This window comes from Cygnus atratus, chromosome 9 (assembly GCF_013377495.2).
Source record: "Cygnus atratus isolate AKBS03 ecotype Queensland, Australia chromosome 9, CAtr_DNAZoo_HiC_assembly, whole genome shotgun sequence".
Lineage (NCBI taxonomy): Eukaryota > Metazoa > Chordata > Aves > Anseriformes > Anatidae > Cygnus > Cygnus atratus.
This window is the reverse complement of record NC_066370.1, coordinates 7922567-7938561: the sequence shown is the minus strand read 5'-3', so window position 1 is coordinate 7938561 and position 15995 is coordinate 7922567. Positions and strand designations below refer to the sequence as shown.

At 36.7% G+C, this 15995-nt stretch overlaps 1 protein-coding gene across 3 annotated transcripts in view; it reads right to left on the bottom strand.

Moving 5' to 3' along the window:
- Positions 1-390: 390 nt before the first annotated feature.
- Positions 391-15995, bottom strand: part of CAB39 (calcium binding protein 39) — a 41211-nt gene continuing 25606 nt past the window's right edge. For all 3 annotated transcript variants that reach the window (XM_035544768.2, XM_035544769.2, XM_050712565.1), the window contains exons 3-9: positions 14263-14427; positions 10323-10441; positions 7324-7492; positions 6505-6564; positions 5819-5884; positions 4806-4949; positions 391-3012 (exon numbers count right to left, since the gene is read on the bottom strand). In XM_035544768.2, the coding sequence (XP_035400661.1) occupies positions 2824-3012; positions 4806-4949; positions 5819-5884; positions 6505-6564; positions 7324-7492; positions 10323-10441; positions 14263-14427 (912 nt within the window). In that variant the 3' untranslated portion in view covers positions 391-2823. The remainder of the gene's footprint in view (positions 3013-4805; positions 4950-5818; positions 5885-6504; positions 6565-7323; positions 7493-10322; positions 10442-14262; positions 14428-15995) is intronic.

The window sequence follows — 15995 nt, the reverse complement described above, 5'->3', positions numbered from 1 at the left end:
CCCACGCGCTTCTGCTCCAGAAACACGCAGAGAAGACAAGGGCCTAAAATTATCAGGGATTCACTTCCACTAATCCTGCCTCTGGATGCGATGCATGACATAGCATCTCCTCTCTCTTCCCTTGGTCATGCCAAGAGGAACAGAATCAGAAAATAATAGTACATATAAGCAAGAAAGGCTATCAACAATTAATTAAAACTGATTGTATCTCTAATATAGCACTTTGCCTTAGTTCCTTACAAATGTTTTTTCAACCCAGAGTTGTTCATGACTTAGAATTATTTCCTATTTAAAAGCGAGAAAGCTGAACCCTTCTAAGGCAACAAAGGTAAAAAGATTCACATCCACAAGAAACTTACGATCTTCAGAAACACAGTAAAAACACACGCATTTTTCTTCAAAATTTTATTTCAATTTAAATTATGGGGCCAGCCAGATTTTTTTGGATAAGAAATGCATTTTCCTCAGGGGAAATGAAATGCTACCATGGAAGTAGAATTACAATTGTATACATCTCTTATTTAAAAAAAAAAAAAAAAAGAAAAAAACACACACAAAACCAAAAACCTCTCACATTTAAATAACTTGTAGTAATATCCTTAAGCCTTCAAGCGGATAAGAAACCACTTCCAGAACAATAGCTTTTTTTTGTTTTTTTTTTTTTAATACGAAGAGCACGTCAAATGAGCTTTAATTTAAATACAACTTCTTTTCGAAAGCCAACATTCAAATGTTTTCACATATTAAAAAAAGTTACCATAGCCATTATTTCCAAGACCTAATATAGAGTAACCTATAACCCAGTCCAAATGTTCTCACTCCTTTACAGATACAAATCTTTTAGCACTTCTACATTTTTCTAGAGAGGAAGCCTTACATGTTATGGTGAGTAACTTGGCAAATGATGTTTTCTTCCACTCAGCTGTGATAAACCCAAAAAATAAGAGACTGTTGGTACTGAACTATATCATCACCTCATGGCCAATTTTGCCTGCCTCTATAAGAGATCTCCACGAAGAGCAAGCTATTTGCTTTCCAGTAGGCAAAATGAGTCTGTTTGCAAAGGACGCATTAAGGAATTTCCAAAGGCCAATTCTAATGTTAAGAGAAATTTTAAACTACTGAGTGAAAACACTTCATTTTCTGGAGCTGACTTCCCTTGTGAAGGCTTTCAAATCAGCTTAAATGTCACTTAGGAGTTTCATTTTGCTGACTGCAAAATATTTTAATTAGGAAAAGGACAGGAAGCAACAAACATTTTCTACAGCATTCTCAATCAGATTCAGCCATGCAGAATTTGAACTTTCAGACTCCAATCCATACGTTTGGTTGGTTGTGATCTTAACGTTACTATATGATGGATAAATACAACTTTAATAACATTGTTTAGCTATATTTAGTAGATTCCTTTTGTATGGTCACAGTAACAAAAACATGGTGCAAAATCAGAGTTGTTTTTTTGTTTTTATAAATACTGATAGTTTGCAGCATTAAAAAACAAAATCAACAAAATTAAATCTTTTGTTACCCTAGGACATCTATGTAATTATGTTTCTTGAAGTCAGAGGGGATTAAATCATTCGCTTTCATAACTACTGTACTGAGTTACCTACTGTAAGAAAGAAATGATGCACTGCAGGCTACCCAGAAGTAAGAGGAATCAATATTAATTTAGCATAATCTTTGCCATTTGCAGAGCGGGTGAGCACAACACTAGTTTAATTGAATAAGGCCAATAGTATCCAGTAAGAATCTAGTATCAAGGGTTCCAGTTCTCTATTTCAGCCTACTCTAATTGATGGCACCCCATTAGATAAGTGAATACAAAGAATTTGTTGTGTTTTTTTCTTTTAATGCTGCAGTACTTAAGATTGTTAAATCAGCATTTCCATGTGATCTGAAGTATTCAATTACATATGAGCATTCATTTTGCAAAACTCAATATTAGGTAATAGTTACAGACTAATACAATAACATTCCTCTGCTGTACAAATTAAATCATATTTTAAAGAAATGAGCAGCCTAGGAGTTATATACAAAAGAAACCAGCAAGCACTGTTGAAATGAAATGCAAAATGTCACTGCTAGGTCTACTGTCTGAAATACCTTTAAAAGTAAAATTAACAAAAACCCTTAGAACATATTTCCAAGTTTACAAGTCAATTCTCAGAAAAATCAAATCATGTCAAAAAAATCTATAAAGCAGTGAAAGGCATATATACATTTTCCTTATGAACCTTGAGATTTCACTCTTTTAAAAGTTGCTAAGTTTCAATATCAGTTTATCTGCAAGACAACTGTTTATCCCAATAAGCTCACATCTTAGATACATTTCCCCTTTGATTACAAATAAAGCACTGCACTTTTTTTTTTTTTAAATCAAGGCATATAATCTTATACTAGGGTGCCAGCAATGCACAGGTCACATTGTGCTCATATCTCAAACAAGGTAAGTGCAAACATACAGATTTATTCAGATTTGCAAGCATGCAACCTGTTACTTAACTACATTAATACCTTCTTTCCTAAACCAAACTAGTATCTATATGTTTGCGTTCATGAACCTAGAATCTTTCTTTTCAGGACTCCTAAAACAAGCAGTGTCTTTGAATTCTGAAATGACACAAATATCAAGAAAGTCCACATTGTGCAAGAAAGCAGCAGCTATGTTTTTCAACTTGGACTAAAAAAGAAAAACAAAAACCGTTCACTGAACAGCAGATTAGCAGTAATGTTCCTCATGAATCGATAAGAGTGCCTGATGCTGAATATCTAACAGCAAATGCTGAACTTGGGTTTAATATTATAGGGGTTTACTGGAGATTAAGCTTCTTGCTGTGCTGGTCTCTTCAAATCCCTGATCTGTTTAACTAAATAGGTCTTCTCATCATTAAATTGTTCATCCTCGGTCCTGTCATTCTGAAACTTGCTGAGGAACTCAATAAGTTTGGTCTGGTTCTTTAGAAGGATGTCTAATATAGGCTGTGTCTTGTTAGGATTGGCTACAAACACCTGCAAGAAAACAAATGGCATTTAGTGTAATACTAGGAAACAGGAGTTTAAGTTAAAAACACAATCCTACTCAATATCCCAAAATGTATACAGAAAACATAATGGAGTAAATCAAAGTTTTAAAATAAAACTACCTCGCCCCCCTTTTTTTATTTTAATTAGAACAGAAATCAAACATCAGTACTGAGGTAAATTTGGTTTGCACAAGTTGATTAGCCACAATACCCTCTGCAGAATCCACTGAAAAATCCCACAGTTAAATTCTGTAGCAAATAGATCATCCTATATTGTATACGATATCAGATGGGTATACTAAAGTTCACTGAAAACTTTTATACCTCAAGCCGTAACTCCAAGTTATTTGCTTGTCTGCTGCAAAGTCAAAATGTATCTGTTTTAATATGCAGACTACATTTAGGCTTTGAAATTTAGCTGGCTTGGTTAAAACACTGCTATCCTTCATAGCATCATGCGGCATGATGAAAACACTTCTGAACTCCAATATGCTTCATGCTTTCACATAAAATCATGGATTCCTCCTTATCCTACTGTACTTCATCTTTCTTAATTCCAAAATTTTCTAAGAGATCACTCTGACAAATCATATAGAAGTTCTTAAGTGCTTTCCAAACAATTTTTTTTAAAGACCATAGAATCACAGAATGGTTTGGGTTGGAATGGACCTCAAAGAGTCCCTGGCTCCAGCCCCCTGCCCTGGGCAGGGACACCTCCCACCAGCCCAGGCTGCTCAAAGCCCCATCCAGCCTGGCACTGGGCACTGCCAGGGATGGGGCAGCCACAGCTCCTCTGGGCAGGCTGGACCAGGGCCTCACCACCCTCTGAGTGAAGAATTTCCTCCCAACATCTAATCTAAACCTAGCCTATTTCACTTTAACACCATTACACCTTGTCCTACCACTGCACTCCCTGACAGAGGCCCTCCCCAGCTTTCCTGCAGTCCCCTTTAGGCACTAGCAGGCCTCTGTAAGGTCTCCCGGGAGCATTCTCTTCTCCAGGCTCAACAACCCCAACTCCCTCAGCCTGGCTCCATCGGAGAGGTGCCCCAGCCCTCTGATCATCCTCTCAGCCTCCTCTGGACCCGCTCCAACAGGTCCATGTCTTCCTTATGCTGGGAGCCCCAGAGCTGAGTGCAGCACTGCAGGGGGGAACCCACAAGAGCAGAGCAGAGGGGACAATCCCCTCCCTCACCCTGCTGGCCGCACTGCTGTTGGTGCAGCCCAGGGTACAGGTGGCTTTCTGGGCCACAAGCACACGTTGCTGGCTCGTGTCGAGCTTCTCATCCACCAGCACCCCCAGGTCCTTCTCCCAGGGCTGCCCTCCACCCATTCTCTGCCCAGCCTGTGTTTGTGCTTGGGGTTGCCCTGACCTAGGGCCTTGCTGACCCCCGTGAGGTTTCACACAGGCTCAACCCTCAGGCCTGCCCAGGTCCCTCTGGATGGCATCCCTTCCCTTCAGCATGTCAGCCCCACCACGCAGCTTGGTGTCATCAGCAAATCTGCTGAGGGTGCACTCAATCCCCTCGTCCATGCCACCGACAAAGACATTAAACAGCACTGGTCCCACCTGAGGAATGTCACTCATCACTGGATACAAAGATAGCTATTTGTAAAGATGGATCATAATAGCAAACAGTAGTTCTTTCTTATTTAACCACTTAGATATTCAGATAAGCTTCATTTAGACTCAGCTAAGTAGTTTACTCAACTAAACTCCTGTTTGGTTTTGTTTTGGTGTTTTGTTTTTTTTGTGCTTGTGTTTGTTTTTAAACTTACCTTAAACACATGAAAGGCCTCAAACTGAATGTTACGGCTCTTGTCTCGTAGAAGGTTCATCATTAGTTTGAGATTTTCAGGTTTACTGATGTATTTTGTCATAATTGTGAAGTTGTGTCTATCCAGTAATAATTCACCAAGAAGCTAGAAGTGGAAAACAAGGTGAAATACGTGATAAGAGACAACTTACAACTGCTTTTAAACATGCTGGATAATTGACATCAGTCTGTAAAAGTAGAAAAAGTCAAACTAAAACATCCTTTTTTTCAACATGCAACTGAAAAATATCCTTTTATTCCCCTTATGTTATGAATTGGGATTGAAACTAAAAGTCTTTTTCATTTTTTTTTCCCACAACTTCATTATTTTTTCTATTTACACAAAACTTACACATCACCTGCAAGAATTTGGTAAGGAAAGGGAGTTAGTATTTCAAATGAGAAATACCTGCACTTCTTTTGCTACCTACTTTGTCCAGAAGGGAAGCAAAAAAAAAAAAAAAAGCAGAAACTTCAGTGGATTTTATACACATATTTCCCACATATTTCCCCTACCTCCTTAGCTCTCAAAAGTACATAGAACCTCTCTCTTGCTGTGGGGAGCACTGTTGCAGGAGTAGTAGGATTCCTCACAAGTACCACCCTTGCTACAAGTTAACTTACATTTATGTTCAATATTTCTGATTAACTTGAATTGCTGTAGTCACATTATGTGAGTCTTTTTATTAAATAATATGTTGATATTTGTTGAAGGAAATTAAATGATAAATAAACAAACTCTTGCAGATAGCCATTTCTGCATAGGGAGAGAAATGACTTGGTGTGTACTGGATGCCAAATAATGGCAGGACTGGACTAAAAGAAATTAAATGATCTCAAGAATTAAAACATAGGAAAAAATTAAAAAATACATTACCCAAGGCAGTAACTTAAGTAATTTAAATCAGTCAACCCACCTTGAAATTGAAGACATTCTCTAATTTTGCATCTAAGAAGAAGAAAAAATTGCTTTACCTTAAGTGACTGTCTCTTTGTCACGTAATTTTCCGAATGAAGTAACTTCTCGTATTCACTGAAGAACTAAACACAGAATAAAGAGAATAGTTAAAACCTTTCCAAGAGCCACAAGTGCTCTTCTTCCAAATTATTATAAAAAATGGAGATGGAAATCCATAAACAAAAATGTAAACAAAAACTGAAATCTCAGTAGTTTCCTGTAAGTCAGTGCTGCTTAAAATTTGTATATGCTTTAAAAATATATGTATTTACACTTTCAGTAGGGTTTAATGTTTAGACTGCAATGTATTGAAAGCATTTCTTGTTATTTCTTGAACTATAGTAGTTCTTGTCACCGAACACTATTCATTAATTTCAGAAGTCCCCAGATACCTTGTATTCTTGGTCTGTTACGCATTAACATAGACAAATGATAAAGACTAGGAAAGGGTTCCCTCTAGTGGAAAAAACACATTTTCACAGAATTAGATTTTTGCCTTAGCCTCTTGTTTTTACACTTCTTACATTCAACTGTAAGATCTTAATGTAAATTGTACTGCTTTGACAGAAATTACTTTAGGTTCATTTGGTTTAATATTGTATATAAATTTCCAAAAAGGAATCTAAACAAGGTAAGAAAATACTGTTTTATTCAAAGATATACAGCACTAGAAAATTCTGAATAATGAAATGTATTTGCTCACCCTATCATAATGTTGTTCCAAAAATTCCGCACTTAGCAACTTGTGTCTTGTAAGCAAATCCTGTAAAAGAGCAAAAACAATACTTTCTGTAAAATATTTATATGGTACTTACACATTCTGAATAAACTGGGAGTGCACATAAGACATCCAACAGACAATGTTGCTATTTTTTTTAAACAAAGAAGAAACTTAGGATATGAATGTAGTTACTTGTACATAGGACTTGCTAAGGACCTTCCAATGAATTAGGAAAAGTCTGCTACATGTTAATTCACACAGGTCTGTGGAATTATCATTGAAGAATGGCAGTTATGGATCAAGGGTATGCTCTGCACAGAACTATACACAGTCAAGGCTGAGACCCACTATTCAACACTAAGAATTATTATGCTTGTAGTCATGTAACTGATTTTTTGTTGTGGGTTGGGTTTTTTTGGTTACGACAACAAAAAATACCTCCAGAAGTAGCATCAAATATACTCAATAAACAAACATAATACAATGAAAAGGAGTTCACTCACTTGAATAGCTGGAGAGACAGACTTAAAATTCCCTGGCATGAAACTGTACATGTATTAAGAGAATACACTGTAGTTTAAATCTTGCTTTCTAGAATTGTTATTGGGAACAGAGTATGCATGTTTAAAGGAACATCTTGCATTGTGAGAAATAAGGAAGAACAATGTTCAGCTTACCCATTTGCATCACCAATATTCTTCTCCTCTCTCTAACCCTTTTTGCTCAAGAGTGTAACACACAACATCTGGGTTCACATAGTGGAAAACTACAGAAATAACTTAAATATGGGGTGTAATTTACCTTGAATGTGGCAAATGCATCTGAAGCAATGTCAAATGTCGACATTTCCACATATCTGAAGAAATCATAGAATTGTTCTGACCACAAGATTATTTTAGCAAGTGGTTCATGTCTGATGCATTCTCTAAGCATTATCCCACAATTTAGAGCAATTTCTGGAGATTCGTACCTGTTTAAAAACAAAAACCACAGATTCTTTATAAATACTTTCAGAAGTTACCATTGCAATGCTACACTAATTACAATTTTCAGTTCTATTATATAAACAAGAATTCAAAGAATGAGGTACTCATTTCTGTATTAAATTTCACCTCCTAATACTTCTCTGAAATATCACTGAAATCACTGCTAATTTATTGCCAAATTATTGCCAATATACATTCATAAAATGAGAAACAAGATTAAATAAGACTATTTTCTTCGTACTCAAAATCAGTTTTCTTTTTACTTATTGGTACAATTGCAGAGATCTGGAAAAGCAGCAAGTGATCTGTCTTGAAAGCTATTTGCTTACAGCTGACAATAATTTACATAAAACTACCCTTAATATGAGTTTTGAAGCTAAATGGTTAATAATACTGGACATTAATTCATAGCCACTCTTTCATTAAACCATTTTTAGCATCACTGTCTGCTCTATACACCACGGGCTTCCAGCTTGACACGTTGGCAGCAGCGCCCTCTAATTTTAAGGATTATACTCTCTGTGCCCGAGTCTTTATTGCCTCAAGCACAGTATCTGCAACTTCCTACAGGAGACCTTCTGGAACATGACCATCACTGATTTGATGAAAGTGATGAAGCCGTCAGGGACGGCTTCATTTAGAAATTGTCACTACACTTTCTTGGCAGGCTTTCCTGCTCAAATACTAGTGTGTTCTCTCAGACGATTTTAGCATATGCCAACAGCAGCTGCCAAAATCTCACAACAGCGTCTCTAAGACATATTTGACAGAAATACACCTCTGTACTTTCTGCCACCTCGAGTTCCCAAGCACACTAATAGTAGGAAACAGGATGAATAAGGGTCTTTCTGACCCCAAAACTACTCTCAGCATGTTGCAACATAGGCTATCCCAATCCACAGACAAGTTGTGTCTCTTGTTACCTACCTGCTTCTGAAGCAAAGTCCCTTATATACCTTCCACCTAAAAAGGCCTTGGACCTAATGCATCTGAAGCCAATTTAAATTCACCAGCGTAACTCGGGAGCAAAGCATTATCGTGTGTACTAAGCACTAACTAAATTATCATACAAAAACATTTGCTTATGAATAAATTTTCACATTAAATGCTGCAATACTCTCCTATTTAACTTGTCACAAAGTCTTGGAATCTACCTGACTTTTTGTAATTTACCACATAGTTTAAATTAGCATAAATTGACTCAGACAGATACCAGATGTAACATTTAAGTCATTAAAACTAATTAAATGCCCATTTCAAACATCCTGACTTATGAATATGTTTCAACAATCCCTGTCAGAATAATGCTCTCTGAAGAGTGACAACACAGACTAAGAATTAGGACAACTGTGTCGCAATCCTCATTCAGTCACACATTAATAAGAGCATGCTGAGAAAGTAGTTCCATATCTCTGCATCTCAAATTCGTCTTTTTGTAAATTGTTTTGAGGAAGTACTGAATCAATATCCTCTTACACATTATGCCACAATTAATAATTGTTTTGCCCTTATAAGATTTAAATCTTCCTTCTCAGAATCATGGCTGCAACACAGGAAAAAAAAGATATCAAAGCACCTCTGGCAGACCGTACATCTTACAACATGAAAATAAACTAGCCCAATACACCATGTATTTGGCAGGTTTCACTCTGAACTTGGTCAGCATCTCTGTTTACTGCTATGAACTAGGAGGAGGAAGAAGGAAGAACAAAATAACACGCCCTGTTCAAATGTTAAAAATATATTTGATTATCCTCATATCTCAATGTCACATAGGCAAATATCTCACTGAAAAGTATGTCCCTTTCCTTCATCTTCTAGCTACCCCAGTAAGTGGATTCAGTACTAATCAACTGCAGTCCATGGAAGCTTACTGAAGTAAGCTTACCCAGAAGTTTTAATATGAATTATATAATTAATACTTGAAATGGCTACACTTCAAGAATAGCTTATTAATATTGATGAACTTTTCTATCCCAGAATTATATATTGGAGTTGCAACTTTCAGAACTTTCCTAGTTAATGGTAATAGAAACGTGAACAATTCTTTTTACATGTAGCACATTCTCAATGTTTTTAAATCTTATTTTAACAAGAAAATGCAAACAACATATTTCTACTTTCACGTTTGAGCTCCACAGCTCTACATGTGCAACCGTGTGTTCAGTATGACATGATTCTCCAACACCAAGAACCAGAAGTAATATCATAGAATGGCTTGGGTTGGAAGGGGCCTTAAAGATCACCTAGCTCCAACCCTAATACAAGAATGGAGGAAGAAAGAGCAGGCTAACATGCATGTGCTCTGAGTCATTCTGTTAGGCTGAGTCTGAGCTGGTGCATTTATGTGACTACAGCAATATGAATCACTATGAATAAAATGTCTAAGACAAACTAAGACCATGGGATAGGACAGCAAACTGAAAAGGACAGTGGTTAAAGGAAAAAAAAACACAGCCTTTACTACTCGATAAATGAGTAAGTTCAGAAGGAAATAATTTCAATTGGATCAAACGGTATACCAATCAGAAAATGTCTGCAGTATCCTAGTAATAATATTTTAGGTTACTATCAGTTCTCAATTTTCAGTCGTATTTCATGCAAAAGTTTATTTCTGGTGTTTATTACTCAAATATTCTTTTACTTAAGGGATTTTTAGGCCCTTAGGAAAAAAAAGGGAGGGGGGAACAATCATACTGCAAAGGAAGAAAAAGTATTTCAAAACTCAGCGCTTCTCTGTGAATTTGAATTTACAAACTTCTTACTTCACTAAAAAGTGTATTTATCACACTTACTTTATCACAGCATACATACCCTTTTAACAGCATGAACAATATATTCTGTTGAGTGCAGATGTATTCAACTGTGGGAGTTCTTGTACCAATTTGCCTTCTGAGGATGTTGTTGAAAATTTGAGCAACATCTTTTTTGCCCTGTCAAAAACATTAGTAGTTTAACACATAATATTCAAGTCCACTGTTCAAGGAAGAATTAAACATTACCATTATCTCATACATTGATACCACAGTGAGTTCTGCAGTTCAGTCAGCCTCTGTACTCTGATCTTAATCAGATCACATACGTAGTCTGTTTCTTTATACCCATTTCAAATATGCCAAAACATTCTAAACAGTATCAGCCAGATGTTTCAGCCAGACCACAGGTTATTTATGTTAAGAAATAAAGCCAGTTTATATTTTATCTGACACCTCTGTGTAGCTTCAGTCTCCTGGACTTGCTTTATTCTTGTTTTTTTTGCCAATAACATACCAGTTTTTAACTGTGCTTCTGCCTGTAAGTGTGTTTCTTCAATATTCCATTATCCTCTCCCTTTCTCTAGGAACATTTAATTCCACCATTAGTTGTCTGTAGAGCACTTCTGACTGCAGTGTTAACATTCAACTTAAAATTGGAACTTATAGAAGTAAAATAAATAAAACTACAAAGAGTACTCACCCACTGACCTAAAATGCAAGTCTCACATTTTTCAACAGACAAAGAAGTATAAATAAGAACAAGATGCTTGAATTCAGCACAGATTATACACACAAAAATGCACAATGATAACACCAGGCAACATGAAAGTGGCTGGGAATGTTCTCTGTGGAATAGATATACACCTCTTATTTATTTCTTCTAGGACATTTCAGACCACAGCTAAAGATGCCAAATTGGTATGGGCAAAAAGCTGATTGCAAATATAAGCACTTCTCACCATCATTCACATGCATCATTTAAAAGCCGAATTTCTGCAATTAACTTTCCATTTCAGACTGCCATAAACACAACTTCACGACTACGTGTTATCAGAAGTAATTCAAAAAACACCAGGCAAACTTGTACTAAGATTGGGCTTGCTAAGAAAGGCCTTTTAAGCCATTCCACGTGAAGGCTTCCTGAATGTTATACACAGACCACACATAGATCATTTTTCTTGATGAACTCTACCTGGTACTATAAATTCCCAAGGTAACCTTTTCTAGCTTTGGAGTAAAATTCAGAGTGCATTTAACTAGCAAGTATTTAAAAAACAGCAGCAATTTTTCAAAACTACTTCAGTTTTCCAATCACCATAAAGAAGATTGCATAAGAAAAAAAAAATCAAATGTTTATAAAAATGTAGGAGGATTGTAGTTTTACAAATGGCATGTTTGTGAATTACCACGGACAGTTTGAGGCACTGTTGTTTCCAGGATATAAGAGTTTGTTTGTAAATGCTTGTTTTCTCGATTACAATTCCACTGAAAGCCAGCCTAAAGCAACACCAAAACTCTTTGTTCTGAAATGAGTAGAGCAGTGTTTCCAGAAACTGCTTTACTCCAACTCCACATAATATAGTCATCGACTCTCATTCACTAACATTGCCAATTTTGCTCTAGATCTCACATTTTGCTTTGGATTCACCAGCCAGAACAACATTTTCTTATTCTCCACGGAAGTGAACTGCTAGTGGCATGCAGTAATACCAAGTCAAGTTATTGTTAAAAGCACTGCTAAGTGACCTCATGGTCTAACAAGAGCAAACAGGCACCGAACCTTGTGCCAATAGTCACGACCACGAGAGGTGAGAGTGAAACTGTGCTAGCATTGTCTTCCCGGCAGAAGGATCCAGGCCCCCTCATGCAAAAGGCGTTTTTGTGTCTTTTTTTGTGTGTGTTTTTTGTTTTTGTTTTTCCCTTCATTTAAAGAAGAGCAAGAACAGAAAATACAGTTCCAGAAGGGATGCCATCTCTCTTACAAACACACAAGTCAGCAGGGAGATAAGAGGGAAGTTAGTAACAGTGGTAAGTAGATGGTTTTGTTGGCTACAGATATAATTTTTACCAGGCCTTTCCACCCAAAGTTTTAGATAGTCAGGCAGTTTCCTATGCACAAGATTAAAACATTAAGTTTGTTGCGACAGTTGAAGTGTCTGCGTAAACAGTCCCTGTCTATAACCTCAGCATCCACCACAGAAATCTTCTTCGTCAAGAAGAGCAAAGTTCTTGACAAAAAAAGGTGACATTTACTTCATCTCTGAATGGCCTCAAGCTTTAGTGAGGGCGCCAGAAGGAATAAATGCTAAACTCAATCTTCAAGTTTAAAAACCAACAGGAAATCAAGTTTGTATCTCTCTCAGTAACAGAAAAATCATTTCAAATGTAGTAAGCCCCAAATCATAGAGATATAGGATATAAAAGCCAAAATCTGAATCTAGTGCAGGTTTGGAGCACAGGTGTGTTGACATTAATTCTAGGTAAAACAATAGCTGGACAGCCTGCCAGATCCCATCCTTAAAAAGCGGACGTGGTCCAGCCTAGAAACCAACGTGAATGACTTGTTCTCTCTCAAGGGGGAATGGTTATATCCTCGTGTTACAAAACAGCAGAAAATCTAAAAGCAGGAAACTACTTGCAGTCCTTTCCAGTCCCTTTAGAATAAAATGAATAGTTCTCTTTAATGAGAGCAAGCCTGTACAAATTGTTATCATTCTTCATTACCAGAAGATAATGAAGGTTTCCTTCTCTAATAACTGACCCGAGTAAACACCAAACTGATAAGAATCTAGAGGTCAGCAAAATCCAGATGACGTTTCATCATTTCCTTTCTTCGTCAATTAAAGGCCATCGTATTTCAGCATTCACTCTCAACTTTCCCAGGTCTCCTTGCTTATTTAATAACCTGAATGTTTTATGTTTGGTGTAAACATTTGTGTGGGTAGGAAAAGAAATACCACCACGTTACAATTAAACACACATCAGAGGGAGTTATGCAAGGGGCGGAGGGGAGAGAAGAAAGAACAGGGAGGAAAGCTATTATTTTTGGAACATCATACTACAATAGGACTTTTGCAAAGTCTGTTCCCATCATGAACAACTTGGTTATGAACAATACCATCTTTAAGCAACCTTAAGTGGTATGGCCTTTATGGTCAAGGCTGTGGGGTGAGATACACGGGTTTTGGCTCCTTTCCTACACAACCACACACTTCTTGTGGGACCTCAGGGAAAACAGGAAAATCCAATTGTACTGCAATTTCTTATAACTAAATAGGGTGATTTTTCACCATGGCAGTGGGAAGCTAGATTATTCTATGTGATGTGGTGACATATGGTAGAGGTTTGAATAGAGATATATTTGAATAAAGGTAAGCACTTCTATTTTGAAGTAGTCAATAAAATCTTGTGTTTGTTTTTATATATATATATATATATAAGCAGAATATATAATACATTCTCCTTATAAATACATAAACAGAAAAAGAGGAAAACAGAAAAGGTCGCATCATCATTTCTAAAGAGACAGAAATACTGAAGACTTAATAAGAGGAACAGCTTTACCTTACACACTTTAAATTCTTCCTAAATGTTACAATAATTTTCTTTTGAAAGTAATTTTACTTAATAAGATGAGAATACAGAGGTGGCTTATAGCTTGTATTCACTGTAATATTAGTACTAAGAGATTAATCCTTTTGTCTACACGACGACTAAGGATTATTCTATAATTTTAACAGAACTGTATCATAACGATTAGAGGTTTATCTACTTCAATTTTGTGCAGCTTAGGTGCCTAAATTCAGTGATTTCATATTCAGTATTTGCTTAATTTTCTAGATAGTTTGGAATACTGAGTTCTCTTTCTAATGATTTGGCCCCAGCCAGAAAATAGAAGCTGTAGATCGAAAGATGTTCTAACCAGTTAAAGAGATAGGAATTCAGATGTATTTATTTTAAAATATACCATATATGAAATATCAAACTTCTCTTCTTACCTCAAAATCAATTAGCTGCAAGTCAGCTACTAGGGTACTAAGGAGACCACTGTTGTACAGCTCCTGAGCAAGCTGTGCCACAGCTTCTGTCTGTGGTTCTTTTTCATTTGTGCCATACAAGATTTCTTTCATGGCAACAAGGTTTTTTGAAACCTCCTCAGTGGCCTAAAGAAAATGGGGAAAAAAATACCGTTAGCGCACAGATAATGTCATTTTTCTTTGTAACTGCACACACTATTCTTACCAACTGCAAACCTCCATTAGGGAGGAAAAAAAAAAAATCAGGAAATGACAACCTGTTAAGAAAACAATAGATGATCTTTCTGCAAACAAGACTGTTATACATTATTAAAAAAAAAAAAAAAAAAGGGGCAGAGGCAAGACACAAGCAATTTAGTTGACAAGTTATCAACAGTAACATCTCTTCTTTTTTAGTGCCTCTGAACTTCCCATTCAAAAATCCCCTAAAGAATAGTGACGGTATGAAAAGAACCGGACAAAATTTCCATACAGTAAAACAAAGATCACAGGATCACACTGGAAAACATGACAGAGATATGTGCCTGTCTAGTGAAGTGCCCAGAGAGACCAAATGTACTCCTACGGATTTTGCATTTCGTTTTCTGGCAAATACCAGGCTCCCGTTGCAGTCCCTATGGATGCTTTTTTTCCTTTCCAAAGGAAAACCTTGAAGAGAACCTCACCTAAGCTCCAGGTTACCTCAGTACAAAAAACAACAAAAAACTGGCAAAGCCACAAAAAGTAGGTCCTTCAAAAGAAAACATCAATACAGGGGACAATAGAAATGTAAGATGCTTCCTCTCTGAAGTCAATCTTATAGAAGGCAGTCAGGTCCGACTACTCATTTTGGAAAGCCAGTGCAAGGAATTCCTAAGTTGCTGTGTAGGCCTAGGGCAATGTTTAGAAGTGGAAGCGGAGTTCTCATAAGTAAAACTGAACAAAATCAACAAGAACACTTCTCAACACCTATTTCTAAATCTTAAAGCACAGTTATCTTGGAGGGGAGAGGGAAGAACTACTTTAAATGTATGTTTTCATAGCTTGAGGATAAAACACTGAAAATGATCACCCTAAATATCTGGTTTAGCTATATTACATTAGACTTTCACGTGCTTAAAAAGTATGAACAGTTTTTAAGTGCACTGATTTTTAGTCATTAGATGAACCTGCCCACAAGGTATGTAAAGTATTTATTTGGTAGCACATGGAAAATTAATGAAGAGAAAGAATGACACCTTTCTGGATACTGCCTGTCTTACAAGGGATATGCAGAAAGATTTCATTTGTGGACTATATCTAGAGAGGTTTAAGATCAGAATGACCCATGCACTATTAAAGACGAAGCCATTCCAGCTTCGCTAGGTATGCAAGTATGGATTCTATGACCTTTACAGAGACTCCGTATCATTTTTAGCTCCTCCACAACTTTCCACTCCCCACTGCCTCCATTTTCTCACTAATTCCGGTTCCTATTCCCAGTTGTCTCCTCCTTTAATAAAATTCCAAGGGATTTTCTGCACACTGTCAGTAAGACAGCAAGAAGCAGGTGTTCAATGCACCTGCTTAGACATCTTCTAAAGATGTAAAACGAGAAAGCCAGCTCGCCATATTACAATGGTATTATGGCACACAACTGCTCTATTTCTTTAACATTCAGAAGAAATACGCTTTTACTAAGAAAAGAACGGGAACACCTGTCAAATCTGGAGCTG